The sequence below is a fragment of the Ziziphus jujuba genome, chromosome 4, assembly GCF_031755915.1.
Source record: "Ziziphus jujuba cultivar Dongzao chromosome 4, ASM3175591v1".
Taxonomy (NCBI): Eukaryota; Viridiplantae; Streptophyta; class Magnoliopsida; order Rosales; family Rhamnaceae; genus Ziziphus; species Ziziphus jujuba.
The window spans coordinates 14,824,524-14,843,725 of NC_083382.1; the positions used below are offsets into that span (position 1 = coordinate 14,824,524).

Genomic DNA, 19,202 nt, shown 5'->3' on the forward strand with positions numbered 1-19,202 from the left:
AATTTTTTTTTAAAAAACAAATTTCCATCATTCTTTCTAATTTTTTATCGATATTCAATATTTTTCGATATTTCTATCGAAGTTTCCGTATTTTAAATTCTCGATATTTTCATCGATACCGATTTTTTGAACCTTACCTATAGTTATCATGAATAATATCTATATAAATCAAAAAAGACTCTCGTATCAAGTAACGAATTAATTTTACTGAAGCAACAAATTCTAATGTAAAAAGTGACTCTAATCTTAAAGCCTAAGATCTTGAAGAATAAAAGATTGCATAAATTAATTAAAATCCTACAATAGGTAGAGCATTTTGAATGGCTTTATTTATTCCTACACTGAAAAAAAAAAATTTCCAATCAATTTATCTAAATATCCTACCAAGTTGATGTGAAAAAGAAAAAAAAAAGAAAAAGAAAAAAAAACACCTAAGTTGATGTGGCAAAAAAAAAAAATAAGATACTATCAAGGTGAACATCTGGCTAAGAAGGGTCTGTTTTTAAATTTTCTAAAAAACTATTTTTTTTTTTGAAGTTCAATTATCTCAAAAATAAAATAAAACAAACTAATAAAATATTTCATTAATTAATAATCAAAAAGAGTTATCATGTATATTGTCATTAAAAAATATATATTTAACAATAAATTAAATAATTTTATTAATTAATAATTGATTTGAAAATATTGGACTCGGAGCCAAATGAAACTTAACGTGCCAAATAAAATATATTTTTTAACTTTTGAAAGAAATAATAAATGTAAAAGGGAATGCTTTAGGTTATTAAAAGTGGCAACAAAGTAGTAATTTCAAATTTTGGAACTTTTCCCTTCGTTTTTTTTTTTTTTTTCTTTCATTAATTCTGAATTAAAAATTTAGTAGTGGCCTAAAATATCATTGGGACTGAAGTTTTCTGGGTGTATGACTAGTCCATCAGCTGATCGGCCGAACAACATCAAGGTTTCCATTTCACCCACATTGAAAGCATGATTTTTCGTCCACCAATGAACTGTTGACTTTTTTTTTTTTTGGGCTGAAATAAGCGTTGACTTTATATGTATTCGGCCTTTACAATCGGACTATTTTGGGTTTGGATTTTATTTGAACCGATTCTAATAAATTAGATGTAGCAGTAAGCCCAAATGATAATTGATGGATTTGAATTAACAATATCATATTAAATCTGTATCAATGTCATCCAATAACATTTAATAAATTAATAAATTTTAACGGATAAAATACGATAATATATGATAAACTTATAAACTTATTAGATCTATTAAATAGGAATATTTTTATAATCATATAAATTTTATAATATTAAAATTATTTAATTTATTATTAAATATGTATTAATTTATTTTTTTAGTTTAACTTTTAAAAAATCTAAAAATAAATAAAAATCTTTCTAAATTTTATTGAATAAAATATTATTTTATTATTTAAAAGCAAAATTAGATAAATGAGCTGCAGCAAATACAGTGGAGCTCGCGAGAATTGCATGCGGCCATTTCAATGTGGTAGAAATCGATGCCAATAAAAATCCTCTATATACGATTTCTTCCAGTACGGGAGTGATAAAGCAACATACAAGAACAAAAGTGCTATTGAGATGTTGCCGCTGACAAGTATTTCCTTGACTACAGGGTTGTTGACAGCCTGTTAGCATTAATCAATTCAGTGTAGGATAGCTAAGATGATAGACTAGTGTAACAGTATTTACACAACTTTGAAACCACATCCTTTTTTGTGACCCCGCTAATTGACATGTCTTAGAGTAACATGAGTCATATGCAATCAAGAAAACTAATAAAAATACAAAGAATAAGTAACTCTATAGGAAAATCTAGAGCAGCTAGAGAATAAGCCAAAAATTCACCATGATCATTATCAAAACCTTATGGGGATCAGATGTATAATGCTCCGACGCAGATTTTTGAAAAAATTAGGTAAAATGGCTTACACCAAAGGATGAAATCCCCTGTATAGGTGGAAAATTACTGACAAATGAAATATTAAAATTTGTTCCCAAGCTAACGTAAGACTAGCTCGGCATAATTTTCTAATCAAGTAATCTATGCCCTTTTTGTCCTCTTTCTAAGAGTCCTATTAACCTGAAACCAGTTTATGTTAATTACAACCAGTCAATGTTATTCTAGCAATTCATATTAGAGTTTGGATCCATGTATATGTGAATGATTTGGGCCTCAAAAGATTTTGGACTTTTGTTTATTTCTGTTTTGGAAAAACATTATTTTTGAAAAAAAGAAAAAAAATTTGAACGTGTGAAGTTGAGAGTTTGAAGGCTTTACAACTCTTTGTTGTTTAGAATTGGTTACTTACACGTTCTTTGATAACGTTTCTACAGTTTTTTACAGAAGAAAAAAAAAAGTTTTTTTTTTTTTTTCTAGGAGTTGAGAAGGTACTCAGATAGTTCGAAGAGAAAAGCTTCAGAGGTGCTGAATCTGAAAACTTTTGCAGCCGTTGTATCCTGAAAGACGTTCACTACAAAACTCCTGCACCGGTGGGCATAAAACGTCTTAAGAACACTGTGGTATCACACAGGCCTCGGTTAATCTTTTTATAAAGCAGATCAATTTCAAGGACCTATAGGTTCTATAATGTTTTAATTACTTTGTATTTACTTTTATTTATTTTGTATTAAATTGTCCACATGTATACATTCACATATTATGTTTGGAACAATCTTAAGACGATTTACAAATTTTATATATGTAAATATAATGTGGAAATTTAAGTTGTTTATTATATTATTGATTGCCATGTATATATTGCATTTTTATGTGTATATATATTGATTATATATTTCCATGCGTGTTTCACCGTTGAAACAAGAGAAAAAAAAAGGAAAAAAAAATTTATGGGTAAAAAAAATAGGAAAAAAAAAATTTATGGGTAAAAAAAATTTATCTCAAGGAGAGAGCCCCACATGTCGAAATGAGGTGCAGACAAATGGCGCATCGAGGTGAGGCCACGTGTCAACAAAGCAATGAGCCACATGTCGACCAACGGGTGGAACACGTGTTGACCTGATACAGGTGACACATGTCTCCTTCTCAGATGGCCACATGTCACGCTCCGATCAGTCCACGTGTCGACCTGCTACAGGTGACACGTGTCTATCTTTAGTAGTGACACGTGTCGAAAATAGTACCAACAGGATCGCCACGTGGCATATCCACGTCAGCCGTGTGATGACGTGACAGTTGTCAGCCCTAGCTGCCACGTGGTATTGCCACGTCAGCATAGTGACACGTGGCATGAACAGTACTGATGAATAGTGATTGTGAATAGTATTTTTAGGTGTATACAGTAATTTTTATGGTGTATTCAGAAACCCTAAAAATCACTTTTTTGTGTGTTTTTCTTATGGAAATTGCTTATAATTAGTTTGTTAATATAGAAAATAACAACTAATTGATTTCTATTGTGTGATGTTATAGAAATGGCAAGTGGAGACAACAAGACTGTGCCCACTCAGACTTATGGAATTCAGATGCCTTCTTTTGCTAGTCATGTAGAAAAACCTGAGAAGTTTAATGAAGCAAACTTCAAAAGGTGGCAGTAGAAGATGCTATTTTACTTGACCACCCTGGAACTTGCGCGGTACTTGACTGAAGATGCGCCACCCAGTAATGAAGAGAGTGATAAGGAGACTCTCATGGCAGTGGATGCATGGAATAATTCTAATTATTTATGTCGGAATTATGTCCTGAATGGCCTATTTGATGCCCTGTATGGTGTATATTGTGGCACGAAATCAGCTAAGGAGCTGTGGGAAACATTGGACCGGAAGTACAAGACCGAGAATGCGGGTTCAAGAAAGTTTATTACAGGCCGATTCTTGCATTACATGATGGTGGATGCGAAGCCAATAATGAATCAAGTATATGAGTTGCAAGTGTTGATTCAGAAAATGCTTGCTGAAAGGATGATAATGAATGAAGCATTACAAGTGGCTTGTATGATTGAGAAGCTACCTTCGAGTTGGAGTGACTTCAGGAATTATCTAAAGCACAAGAGAAAGGAGATGGATATGGAGGCTTTTATTAGCAAGCTTCGCATAGAAGATGACAACAAAAAGTCTGATAAGAGAGCTTCGAAGGCCGTGTTGAAGGCTAATGTTGTGAAGCATGGTCAAGGCTCCAAGAATAAGAAGCAAATTGGAAAAGCTTCTAAGCTGGGGCCAAAAGAAAAAATCTCCAAGAAGGTCAAATTTCAAGGCAGGTGCTTCAATTGTGACAAGATGGGTCACAGAGCTACTGAATATAGGCTACCAAAGAGAAAGAGGAACCAGGCACAGGTGATGGAGGACATCACTAAAGAGGTTGACGATATTGACCTAAGTGCTGTGATATCTGAGGTGAACTTGGTGGGATCTAATCCTAGAAAGTGGTGGATAGATACTGGTGCGACCTGCCACGTGTGTTCGGATAGGAGTATGTTCACTTTCTTCGAACCAAAGAAGAATGGGAAGAAGCTGTTTATGGGTAACTTCGCTACCTCAGAAATCCAAGGTGAGGGCAAAGTAATCCTAAAGATGACCTCGGGGAAAGAGCTGATTCTGAATAATGTACTATATGTTCCAAACATTCGAAATAATCTGGTATCTGGATCGCTGCTGAGCAAACATGGTTTTCGTTTAGTGTTTGAGTCAGATAAGGTTATTTTGTCCAAATTTGGGATGTTTGTAGAAAAGGGCTATGTAGTTAATGGTTTATTTAAACTAAATGTAATGACTGTAAAGCCTAAAGAAATGAATAAAGCTAGTAGTTCTTCTGTTTACTTGCTTGAGTCTTCTATTTTGTGGCATGGTAGACTAGTACATGTTAATTTTAATTCTCTGCAAAGATTAATTAACTTAAATCATATTCCCACATTTGAAATTGATTCCAATCATAACTGTGAAACTTGTGTGGAAGCAAAATTAACGAGGTCATCATATCAAACAATTGATAGAAACAACAAACCTTTGGATTTAATACATAGTGATATATGTGATTTAAAATTTGCACCGACTAGAGGTGGCAATAAGTGTTTTATCACCTTTATTGATGATATCACAAAATATTGCTATGTATACTTGCTTAAAAGCAAGGATGAGGCTATAAGGAAATTTATTCTATATAAAACAGAAGTTGAGAATCAACTCAACAGGAAAATGAAAGTGATCAGAAGTGATCGTGGTGGAGAGTATATAACTCCTTTCGGAGAATATTGTGCTCAACATGGCATAATACATGAAGTTACTCCGCCATATTCGCCACAATCAAATGGTGTGGCTGAACGAAAAAAAAGAACCTTGAAAGAAATGATGAATGCAATGTTGATAAGTTCTGGAGTACCTCAGAACTTGTGGGGGGAAGGCATTTTGTCGACAAATGACCTTTTAAATAAGGTGCCCCGGAAAGATAAGGTAAAGACCCCTTATGAGATATGGAAGGAAAGACAACCCTCGTATAAATATTTACGAGTGTGGGGGTATCTAGCTAAAGTAGTAGTTACGACACCTAAGAAGGTGAAGATAGGTCCCAAAACTGTTGATTGCATCTTCATAGTATATGCACAGAATAGTAGTGCATATCGGTTTCTCGTGTATAGATCAGAAATTTCTGATATACACAAGAACACAATAATGGAATCGAGAAATGCATCATTTTTCGAACACATTTTTCCATATAAAATGGAAGAAGGACTGAGTACGTCTAAACGAACTTATGATACTATTTATGATGATAATCATGATAGTGATCAAGAACAAGAAACTGAAGTTGAGTTTAGACGTAGCAAGAAAGTAAGAACTGAAAATTCCTACGGTCCGGATTTTCTTACTTATATGCTAGAAAGTGAACCTCAAAGCTTCCAAGAGGCCATAAATTCTCCTGAAGGGAATTTATGGAAAGAAGCGGTTAAAAGTGAAATTGATTCCATCCTGCAGAATCACACTTGGGAGTTGGTAGATCTTCCTCCAGGTTGTAAACCTTTGGGTTACAAATGGATTTTTAAAAGGAAGATGAAAGCAGATGGAACAATAGATAAATACAAGGCAAGGCTTGTAATTAAGGGATACAAGCAAAAAGAAGGCCTTGATTATTTTGACACTTATTCTCCAGTAACGAGGATAAATTCCATCAGGATGGTACTAGCAATCGCAGCATTGCAGGATCTTACAGTACATCAAATGGATGTGAAAACAGCTTTTCTTAATGAAGATCTAGAGGAAGAGATCTACATGGAGCAACCTGAGGATTTCAGTGCTCCAGGACAAGAAAAGAAAGTCTGTAGATTGGTAAAGTCCTTATACGGACTTAAACAAGCTTCAAAGCAATGGCATCAAAAATTTGATAATGCCATGCTAAAAGATGGGTTGAAAATAAATGAATGTGACAAGTGTATCTATGTAAAAGATACAGAGAATGGATATGTTATTCTATGTTTGTATGTAGATGACATACTCATAGGAGGTAGTGACGATAGTATGGTCCGAACTACAAAAGTCATGTTAAATTCTAAATTTGACATGAAAGATATGGTGCTTGTAGATGTGATTTTAGGTATGAAAATTATGAGAACTTCGAATGGAATCATTCTTAGTCAAACTCATTATATAGATAAAATACTGGCTAAGTTTAGTAATGATGATACTAGTATAGCCAGAACACCCATAGATATGAGTTTACACTTATCCAAAAATAAAGGAGAAGATGTATCTCAAGTGGAATATGCTAGGGTGATTGGAAGTCTGATGTACTTGATGAGTTGTACCATACCAGACTTAGCCTACGCAATAAGAAGACTAAGTAGATACACGAGTAATCCAAATGAAGATCATTGGAAAGGGATCGTTAGAGTATTAAGATATCTACAATACACTCGTGAATACGGAATGCACTATACAAGATATCCTGCTGTATTAGAAGGATACAGTAATGCAAATTGGATATCAGATATAAAGGATTCAAAATCCACTAGTGGCTATGTGTTCACATTAGCAGGTGCAGCTGTGACATGGAAGTTCTCAAAACAAATTGTGATAGCTCAATCCACTATGGAATCCGAGTTTATTGCTTTGGATAAATGCGGTGAAGAGGCAAAATGGCTACGCCAATTTTTAGAGGACATTTTGAGATGGCCTAAACCTGTGCCAGCAATAAGTTTACATTGTGATAATCAATCTACGATTGGCAGGGCAAATAATATTATATATAATGGAAAGTCTAGACACATTCATCGTAGACACAATTCCATTAGACAATTAATCTCAACTGAAGTTATCTCAGTAGACTATGTGAAGTCAAAATATAACATTGCGGATCCGCTAACCAAATGACCAAATAGAGAACTAGTTGAGAAGTCATCAAGGGGAATGGGATTGAAGCCCGTGAATAAAGTCAATACGATAGAAATCCAACCTAGTTGACTGGAGATCCCAAGATCTAGGTTCAATGGGACAAGTCAATTGTAAAGACTAGTATGGATCACTGTGGGGGGTTAATCCTCTGCCCATTCCTATGATGAAACAGTGATAGAAAGAGAATAAGCATAAAAGTATGCTTTTAATGATTCCTATAAGTGTGTGTTTAGTAATCTATGCATAGGTTTGCTGATTACATAAGAAATAGGAATCATCTATGTGAGAGAGAAGAGTGGCCGCTTCAAAGGAGAATTGTTTAGGGCATAATTCTTTAGAAACTCTCGTAGAACCAGGGAGGTATTCAGGGCCAAAATGAACACAACAGTGATAACTGAAGTGTACCAGGAAGGAATCATGTGTGGGTTATGTTGTTATTTACACAAAAGACGAAATGGTTCAAAGATATCACTTCTACCATAAGTCAGTAAAGAAAATGTAGTCTCACAAGGGAAGGTTCAAAGAGCTTTACCACCAGAGTCATGGTTGTTTTAGAAGTCAAATCATTCATGGAGGGGATTGTTAGAGTTTGGGCCCATGTATATGTGAATGATTTGGGCCTCAAAATGTTTTGAGCTTTTGTTTGTTTCTGTTTTGGAAAAACATTATTTATGAATAAAATAAAAAGATTTTTGAACGTGGGAAGTTGAAAGTTTGAAGGCTTTACAACAATTTGTTATTTAGAGTTGGTTACTTACATGTTCTTTGATAACGTTTCTACAGTTTTTTACAGAAGAAAAAAAAAAGGGTTTTTTTTTTTTTTTTTTTTTTTTGGAGTTGAACGAGAGAAAAAAAAAAAAAAAAACAGTGGTAAAGGGAAGGTACTCAGATAGTTCGAAGAGAAAAGCTTCAGAGGTGCTGAATTTGAAAGCTTTTGCATCCGTTGTATCTTAGGAGACGTTCGCTATAAAACTCCTGCACCGGTGGGCGTAAAACGTCTTAAGGATACTGTGGTATCACACAGGCATCGGTCAACCTTTCTAGAAAGCAGATCAATTTCAAGGACCTACAGGTTCTATAATGTTTTAATTATTTTGTATTTAATTTTATTTATTTTGTATTAAATTGTCCACATGTATTTACATATATTCACATATTATGTTTGCAACAATTCAAACCTGTCCTTAAGCTAGACTAAATTAAACTAGATCCTAAGCATGATGCTGATTTCAAATGATGCTAAAATAACAGAAAAATTGTTAAAGAAAATATACCAATAGCAGAAACATTTGATTAAGCTCTATCGAAAGGATATGATCTCCCTTCTATAACTGGAAACCCATCTGTAAGTACTAGTGTGTCTTCCACAATTCAAAGGTCAACATAATCAAATGAGATCGTAATGTTGTCAAAAGCACTTTCCATGTTCTGTTCCAATTAAATTAGTATGCCTACTACATTTTATCCAACAATACAAAAGAAACATGTGGACTGGGCAAAAGAAATGACATGATCTCGTCACTTGTTTTCAACATTTACCTAATCAGTTCTTGAGACTGAAAATAAGAATGCTACTACATTTGGCTTTCATATCTCCAAATAATGATCGTAAAAATATGGCCATAAGAAGAAGAAGTAATAGATCCAAAAATTTTGGTACCCATTTTAGTAAGTTAGTGTTTATACAACAAATTCAGAAGGAGATAAGTTTGTCATGCCAACCTTGGGTTCAACGGCTTTGTCTGCAAGGAAAGATGTAATAGAAACCAATGAGAAAAGAAACCCAAATCCAATAGCTGATGCCAACAGCCAGTTCCTATCTTTTGACAACCCTGTGGCTTTGAAGAAATTCATGAAATTATATTGTGGCTTGACAGGGAATTTAAGTAGAACCAAAGTTCCAATGAGCTCAAGAATTTGTGCTACAAGCAGTGATATTGCCTGCACTAAGAGAGAGAGAGAGAGAGAGAGAGAGAGGGAACCAAAAAAAAGAAGGTAAAGTAAAGTTTGAAAAGTTTGAGACAGAATGATTAACATACACCATTGAAAGCCTTAACTGTCATAAAAGCTGCATAGCTGATTATACAACTGATGCCTTAAGAAACCTTGAGAAGCAGATTCATTCCAAAAGTGAAGATTGGAAGGGACACAAGCAGATGCCATCCCAGATCAAACCATAGAAACTGAAAATTTACCTGTCAATCCATACCTGGTTACATGGATGATCATGGAGTGAGGATATTGCCATATTAAGCAAATTTTATGTGCGTTTTCATCATTCTCTTACCATGTCTAACATTCCATAGTAAGCAAATTTTATGTGGAGATGTAAGGGGGAAAGAAATTACTCCACTAAGCCTTTTATCATTCTCTTACCATGTCTAACATTCCATAGTAAGCAAATTTTATGTGGAGATGTAAGGGGGAAATAAAGTACTCCACTAAGCCTTTTATCATTCTCTTATCATGTCTAACATTTATCCGACATCAAAGACTGTAAATGAATGCAGTTGTAATCAGAATTATCATAAAAGTCAAGAAATATGCCGACCTCAGTTTGTGGATCAAGATTAGGCTCTTGCAATATTTGAGAAACCACAGACATGCCTCCAAAACTCAAAGGAATGTGCAAACTGAACATATAAAAGGCCATAGTGCTCCATACACTCCCCTGTCCCATGGAGAATCAGCTGCCAGAGCCGAGAAGCTCTATAATTCAGAATCACAAAGAATCAAATTCAATATTCAGATCAACACAACAAAGAAAAAAGGTAATCAAAGTACATTGAGTAGTTAACATAAAATTTTCACTCTTATATTCTTTAATGGAGAGTGTTCCCTATACCAGGGTATTGGATAAACAAATTACAAATATGATCTCAGCCCCTTTAGTAGGTACATATAAGTTATAACCGTGCATAAGCAATGAAATGAAAAGTTTTGAGTGGTTAAGATTATGATTTATACAATATTATTGTTGGATATACCAATTTAACAGCCAAGAACATATTTTTTGAAAGGACAACTTGCTTGGAATCAGCCCTTGCTTTTATTGTCAGAGATATTAGCTTGCCCACATTCATATATGCAACAATATAAAGGAAATAATTATAAAATAAACACAAGTTAAGATAATACAGTTTTTCCAAATTTTCTTTGGCAGAAACACCTCGTGAATGAGAAAGGACAGAGTGTTGGATTATTATTTATGGAAAACCCATTTCCAAAATCAAAACCGCAAAAACACTTTTCTATTGCCGATTTCCCTTTTTTTATATATATTTTTTATTTTTTTATTTTATGCATCAAAACCAGAGAACCGCTTTGCAAAAACAATCTACAATACACCAAATTTCATAAATCCCCAGAATGGGTTTTCCTTTTTATTAGATTAGTATATAGGAGTAATAACGAGTTCATCGAATAACAACAGTTTTGACCAAATTATTACACAATAAATGGAACTGAGTTGCAATGAATTTTTATTTTTTTAATTTATTATTATTTATTTTTACAGGGAAAACCGATTCTACCTGAGAAGAGGCTTCGCGGGTGTTTTGATTTTTGCTGCAAAAGCACCGGAAAGAAGCAATAGAGCTCAGCTTGAAACTGAAGCCAGAGGAACAGAAAAGTGTAGTCGAAGATAGAAAGGAATTTTGGGGTTTACAGAATTCGCTTCTAAGTTTGGAAGGGTAAAGAGGATGTATATGCACTAATATCATTTCGCACTAACTTCTTTATTTTGCTCTTCTGCTCCACCATTTAAATGAATAATAAGACAATGTCGCCGAAACAATTCTCATATCTCTTTTCTTATGCAGCTATAAATTTTTTGGATTTTTTTTTTTAATTTTTAATTTCTTAAAGTTAAATTTCATTTCAACCCTTTTGCTTTTGTTTTCTTTTAAGCAGAAAACATCTCTACTTGGAAAGATTTGACTATAACCCCTCATATTATATTTTTTGTTTCAATTCATCTCCTTAATGGTTAATATCATAGCCCCAAATACTAAGCAATATTATTGGATGGTGCAGAAGAAGAAAAAAACCCATCGCATGGACGGTACAAATGTGGCAGAAGAGAGAAAGAGGCCTTTCTATTTGGAAGACATTTTTTCCCCCCCAAGCCATGTTAATATCATATATATAGCAAAAATAAAATTAAATGTTTAAATACATTTATTACCTCTACCATCTCGTTTGCACCTTTTTTTTTTTTTTTTTTTTTTTTGCAATGGAGGCTTTATATTTTAAAATTTTCCAATTAAAACTCTTAATTTTCAATTTTGTAGCAAATGTAGAACAGTTACTAACAATGATCTATACCAATAAAGTTTATATATATATTGATTACTTTATAAATTCAAAATGTAAATATTTTATATCCGATCTTCTAAAATAAATAAAATATTATAAAAGACATAGTTCATTTGATTCAAAGTTTAAAAAATCAATATTGAGGGAAAAATTAACAATTCAAAATATAAAAATATCTACAAAAATATTAAAAATGATTAAATATCAATAAAAACTCATATATATAATAGAAATTGATGAAAATTTATTTTTAAAAATAAAAAATTTTATTTAAATTTTAGAATTAGTCTATTCAATCAATTAATTATCAAATTGACTATAAAAATTACAAAAATATTGAATGGATATTATATTTTTCTAAAACCAATTAATTTATAATAAGCATTAATAATTATAAATATATAATTGCTAATAAGAAATACGCAAAAAAAAAAATATATATATATATATATATTTAATAAAATTATTTATTAATTAAGATATATATAAAATAATTATTACATTTACATTATATTTTATAAATGTCATCTCAATACAATATAGACCTTTTAATGGTTAAAAATGATTAGTCTCTTTTTTTTTATTTTAAAATATAATATATGTGAAGTAATTATTAAAAGATTTTCTTTAATAATTTTGTATGCAATTGTTAATATGCCAACCATATGGATCTTGTATTAAATATGACCATACTTTATGATAATCATTATTAGATATCAAATGATTATATACACAATTATAAATTTAGTTTACACAATTTTTATTTATTCTCTAATTTTTGTCTACTTTATAATATTTATACAAATATTAAAATTATTATTGTAAAAAAAAATAATAATAAGTAGGTAGATTTGTGACTTGTAACACTAATTTTTTCCTACGAATGGGATAAGTAGACTTGTTTGATAAATTTTATATTTTATTTGCTTAATTTTTGTAAGGCAATTAAAATGTCCCAAAAAAAAAAGCTATCATAAATTTAGTTGAGTAAAAAGTTTTACTAAGCATCAATAATGTTTATAAAATTTTTAATAAAAAATTAATTTAATTGATATTTTCAAAATTTCTACTTCAAAATTTATATGAAAATTATAAATTTTTAATCAAATTATGAAATAATTAATATAGATATTTTAATAAAAATTTCTATGAAAATTATGAAAAATTATAAAAAAATTTCATAGATATTATAAAAATTTTATCAATTTTCATTCGATATTATAAAAATTTTATCAATTTTCATTCGAGATCTAAATTTCCTTTCTATTTGTTGGAAAAACAAAATTTCTATAATTTTTTTTTTTAAACCTTGGCTTAGCCTTACATTCACGTGATAAAATTTTCCCATATATAAATGGAATGATACACCAAATAATAATAATAATAATAATAATAACAATAATATCAACAACAACAATAATAATAATGATAGGTATATATATAAATATATATATATATATATCCGTACATAGAGTTGCACATTTATTTTATAGGTGAAGTTTCACACTCTAACTAGAATGTAAAATAATGATAATAATAATGTATTGAAATTATACGTCTTAGCAAGTATAATGGGGCGTGAAGCGTCCATCGTGAAGCAATCCAATATATATTAAGGAAACTAATTTATGCCTTACGTTTTATCTTTCAAAGGCTAGTCCTATTATTCATTTAAAAAAAAAAAAATCCTAGTTCTATTAAGAGTTTTGTGCTGCTTTGAAGATGGTGTCAAAAGCTTGTTCAATGCATGACTTGAACTTCTGCAGGTCTATATGCCCTTCTTTAGTTCCAAAGGTAACGCTCAGCTTCCCCATGTAACTCACAATGCTTATATTCAGGTCCTACAAAATCCCACAATAATATAAAATAAAAGCCTATCTAACTAACAAAAACTTAATATAAAAGCAACACACACATCAAAAAAAAAATTTCCCCCAAAAAAAAAAAAATAGAACACACAAAAATGATATAATATGTTAATGACTAAAAAAAAGAAAAATTCCCAACTGCGATTGGCCAGTTTATTGGATAATATAAAATCATTTTATTAAAAAATTTACAATTAAACATATGTAAAGTATGTATTTTAAGTTCTTGAAACACAAGTATACACAAACATAAAATAAAAATAAATAAATAAAGAAATTGGGATTCAATTTATGTACCTCGGGTGTCCCGCCCAGGGAAAAATATAAGCCCTTAACAGGATGATTAGCCAAAGCCATCTGTTCCACCGGACCAATCATATTTGAGATAACCATGCTTGCATTTGTCACCGTGTTGTACATGAGCTCTGCTGCTGCCTGAAATAAAATAATTTTCATATTTATTTAAATTCAGATAAAAGAAAGATTATTTTATTATCCTGTTACTTTTGTTGTGCTTAGAGGAACCAAAAAAATTATGGGTTAACACAACTTTCAAAAAATCAATATAGATCCAAATATTAAAAGTATAAAATATGAAAATATTTATAAAAATATCAAAAATAATTTAATATCGATAAAAATTATAAAATTAATTAAAATTAATGAAAATTTATTTTAAAAAATAAAGATTTTTATTGAAATTTTTGGATTAACTTATTTAATCAAAAATATTGGATGAATTTTGTATTTCTTTTAGTTAATCATGTATTGTAAGTATTAATGATCATAAATATATTATTAGCAATAAAAAATACGTATTTGATAAAATTATTTATTAATTAAAATATATAAAATAATTATTATAATTATATTATATATCATAAAATGTTATTTCAATACCACATAGAATTTCTAGTAGATAAAAATTATTGATCTTTTCTTTATATGAGAAGTAATTATTAAAAGTTATACTTCCTTCATAATTGTGCATATAATTGTAAATATGCCAATTATATAGATTTTATATTAATGTGGTTATATTTTTTTATAATCATTATATAATATCAGTTGACTGTATGCAAAATTATTATTCTTTTATAATTGAGTTTGAGACGATACTCATGAGTTACTGCTTAATAATATACTATAAGCATTTCATCAATTCATTTAACTATATTTGCAATGAATATATTTCATGCACATTTTTATAATATTTATATACTTTATTATTATAATATAATATTTATCATTTATTTCACATATATATTTGTATTTTTGCCTATATTGTAATTTATATCTACTTTATAATATTTATAGAAATATCAAATTTATTATTGTAAAAAATATAATGGATAGTTAAACAATTAAACATAAATAATATTTATTAAACTTTTTGAAAATTTTTCACAGAAATTTCATGAAAACTTTTGAAACTTTCATAAAAATTATGAAAAAAAAAAATTAATGTGGATATTATATAGAAATTTCAATAGAAATCTTGTGAAAATATTACTAATTTCTGTGAAAATTTTGAAAATTTAACCTGTTTTTAGGTGGGGCTAAAATTTCCTATCCATCCTTTGAAAATATAAAAATTTCAAAGAAATTTTCACGATCATCTCATGTTTTTAAATGTTGTTGATGCTAAACTAACAAAATATGGATCTTTTGATTGAATAGGCAAGCCAGATTATTTTAAGTATAGTCCAATCAAATTGGGGCTACACTATATACGTTCTTTTATGTTTTTATAAAAGAGAAATATGGTTATATTAGGGGACACTTATAATGAATACGATATCAAATTAACATAGTTATTCACTATAACTTACTCATTATAAATATCCTCTAATGGTGATTAATGGTTAGAATTAAATTAGATATGTAGTTGAAAATTAATTAATGAGAAAAATTACCCACCTCATAGCCTTTAAATTTCTTCACCATCTCCAATAGCCTGCCGTTGAGGTAAACAGATAAAGATTTTCTCTTTCTCCCGATTACTTTTTGGGCATACCGAACAATATCCAATGGATTTGAAAATTGATCATTTCTGAATTTGGGAATTGGTATATGCAAAAAAGCAAATCGATTTCCCCATGGCGTCTTGGAATCAGGTTTCATCATCTCATTAACAGAAGCATAATCCATAAACATCCTTGTATTCAGCAACACAATTGCTGTGCAATTCGAGTTTGTTGATTCTTCGTTAATCTCTTGCATGTATAGTCGAGCGCCAAAGAATATTATTCCACAAATTACGTCGTTTATTGTCTGTCATGTTAAAATAGAAATTAATTAATTCAGTCATGAATACAATATTAATTAACAAAATAAATTAATGATTTAAATAAGATAATTTACAAAGTTTTAAACAATCATGCAAGAATGCATTCAAATAGTTCTATTTGCTAAAAAAAGCATAATACTAATTAAGGGAAAAAATTGACAAAATTTTATATATATAAAAATTCTCCTATCCAAATTCTACATTAACTTAAAGTCTAGAAATGGTTTATAAACCCTTATAGGCTCCTTTATTAGCACTTAGAAGCACCTATTAGTGTTAGGTCATTCATAAACATTAAATTTAATTCAAGATCATAGATAAGAGCCTTATTGTATATATTATATAGAGTTAGTTATAATCTTACGGCTACAAGCTTATTCTTGATTAATTTCACTTGATCGAGAGAGAACGTCGTGGTAGTTAATATTGTTGGTTGAAATTCAACTCCAACATAATTCCCAGACCTTATTGGTGATTGATCATCTTTTAAAAAGTTGCTCTTTATAAGACTCCAACCGAAATCTGGTATGGTATATAATATCGAAGAGAAAATTTGAGGCAGACGATGAATTATGCTTCTATTTCTTTTAAGTTTGGAGCTTTGGCATGTAGGAAATGTTAGAGGAAGAGAAGGATTTTCAGCTCTTTGTAGAGAAGAAAGAAGAGCACCCATTAAAGAGTAGCCATCGCCAAGTGCATGGTGAAACTTGAATATGATATTACCAGCTGCTTTGCTAGTTGGATATTTTACTATATGAATTTCCCATAGAGGTTTGTTTTGTGGAAATTTTGCGGTAGCCATCTTCGATAAATATTCATCAAGATATTTATCATATGATTCTGGTGAAAGTCCGAAGGGAAAATTTGGGAAATTTAAATGATCTTCAAACTTCACTTCCACATTCTGCCATTTTTTGTTTCCATTGGAATCCTCAACCTGATATGTACGATTTTTATTAGTTAATTCTTTGAAATGGCCATAAAATAATAATAAGAAGAAGAAGAAGAAGAAAAAAAAAATCTAAACTAAACTAAAAAACTAAAAGACGAACCAAACCTTATGCAAGTATATGCATGTTTTCCTTATTTAATATACTATTTAAGTATAATTCGTTTAGTGTTTTGATTGGATGATTTCGTGTTAAAGATATTAGTGATATTAAACAAGATCGTATTAAATATTAAAATATTTTGTCAAAAAATGAAAAAAATTACACACAAGAACTCAAATGTATAGGTGAGATTACTAAAAATATAAAATAAAAAATGTATGGGTGAGATCTATGAAGGAGATATTACGTCGACGAATTAAAATTATCTCCGATTAAGATTTGTGGGCAACACTATAATTAAGAATATTCAATATATATATATATATATATAACTTTACAAATTTATGAATTAAACCAAGCATTTTAAAGAAAACATGATTTATGAATCAAATAAGGTCATATGTGGCACATGTGACCTTTAAATCTGATTTTTTAATTTCTTTTTAGATTTTCTCATTTAAAAAAAAAATTTTTGATAGCCCCAAAAAAACCTATCGGATGTTTAAAAAAAATTCCAAAAGCTCAAAAAAGTACTAGAGGTAAAAAAATAATTTTGAGGGCATAATAAAAAATACCAAATGTTCAAAACAAATTTCAAGATCATAAAAAAAAAAAATCAGATGGTTAAAAAAAGATTTAAGTGCCTAAAAGAATACCAGATGCTAAAAAAAAAAATCAAATATTAAAAAAAATATGAGAGCAAAAAAAAAAAATCAGATGGTACAAAAATTTTGAGAGCATGATAAAAATACCAAATGATAAAAAAAATTGAAAACTCCAAAAAAAATCAGATATTCAAAAAAAAAAAAAATTAAAAGCTCAAAAAAATACCAAAAGAAAATTTCAAGAGCATGATAAAAACTACTTGATATTCAAAATTTTTTTTGAGGGCTCGATAATAATACTAAATGTTCAAAGAATTCCAAGAGCACAAAAAAAGAAAAAAAGAAAATTAGATGGTTAAAAAAATTCTGGGTGCTAGAAAAAAATGCCAAATATTCAAAAACAATTCGAGATATAAAAAAATATATATATTCCAAAAATATCACATGGTAAAAAAAATTTTGAGAGCCCAATTGCCATATGGTAAAAAAAAAAAAAAATTATATCTAAGGGTCTAAAAAAATACCATGTGGTTAAAAAAGCTTCAAGTGCCCAGAAAAAATAACAGACAGTAAAAAAGAATTCCTAAAGCTCAATAAAAATACCAAATGTTTTTTGGGCTTGAAGAATTTTTTTGAACATGAGATATATATATTTTTTTTGGGGATCTTAAATTTTTTGAAATTTTTAAATGGAAAAATCTGAAAAATAAATAAAAAAAATCATATTTGGAAGCCACATGCACCGCCCACTATATCTATTTGACGAACTCAGTTCATTTTAACTGAGTTGAATTAATTTGTAACAATTTTGAAAATGAAGATATCAATATAGTAAAATTAATTTTAAAGCTCTTAAAACAAAATTAAGTGATTTCAGAGTACGTCAAAGTGCAAGTATTACTCTTTTTTTTTTTTTTCCCTAAATAGATTGGTCAAGTCTCATGATTCAAATATATATATATATATATAATTTTTTTTTATGTATATAAACAGTAATACAATTCTAAATAAATAAATAATGAATCTGCCAAAAAAAAAAAAAAGAATTGCATAATAATCTTATTAAAATGAAAGAAGTGAAGAAAAGAAAAGGGAGTGGAAAAGCACACCATGATTGAAGAGAAACGTGGGTTGATGGGGAGCAAAACACCACAAACCAAAGACGTAGCTTGCGAAATATCAATAGTAATGGGAATCTCAATTTCCAAAACAGCAAGAATTGAAACTGATAACACTGAGTTGTTCAAGAACTCCCCTGTTGGACTCACTGGCTCTAACAATATTCTTTCCTCTCGAAAATCCTCCATTCTATTCAGAGTTTTTTCCACAATAGTAATGTTAAACTCGCTCACGTTATTCAACACCTTTTGCGTTGTTTATTTTTCCTCGTCACTTATTTATTACTTTAAGGAAGATCTGTCTTCCCACTTAAGATTCTGTCCTTTAATACACAAAAGCGAAGACGTGCTGCGTTCGAGTATATTAATGACGGTGGCTTTCTATCTTTTATGATAAGACAACTTTATAAAGTACGATGGGCTGACGTTGAGAAATTATTCAGCCCAATCAATTAAAAATAGCCAACTTGTTAAAATTTAACACATTGTTTATATATCCGCATCATCAATTTATTATTGGTAAGTTTTTTTACTAACAAATCAATTTGCTTAATTCTAGCATGTTTAACATATTTAATT

General features: G+C 29.9%; 1 protein-coding gene and 1 pseudogene across 1 annotated transcript; both read right to left on the minus strand.

Annotated features, from left to right (window-relative positions):
* Positions 1-1,439: 1,439 nt before the first annotated feature.
* Positions 1,440-11,167, minus strand: LOC132799380 (uncharacterized; annotated as a pseudogene).
* Positions 11,168-13,159: 1,992 nt separating this feature from the next.
* On the minus strand, positions 13,160-18,904 carry LOC112491411 (wax ester synthase/diacylglycerol acyltransferase 4). Its single transcript, XM_048472213.2, has 5 exons — positions 18,615-18,904; positions 16,213-16,785; positions 15,479-15,832; positions 13,856-13,993; positions 13,160-13,531 (listed from the first exon to the last, which is right to left on the minus strand). Exons 1-5 carry the CDS (start codon positions 18,810-18,812, stop codon positions 13,388-13,390), a joined length of 1,407 nt encoding a protein of 468 aa, XP_048328170.2. The 5' UTR covers positions 18,813-18,904; the 3' UTR covers positions 13,160-13,387.
* Positions 18,905-19,202: the final 298 nt, after the last annotated feature.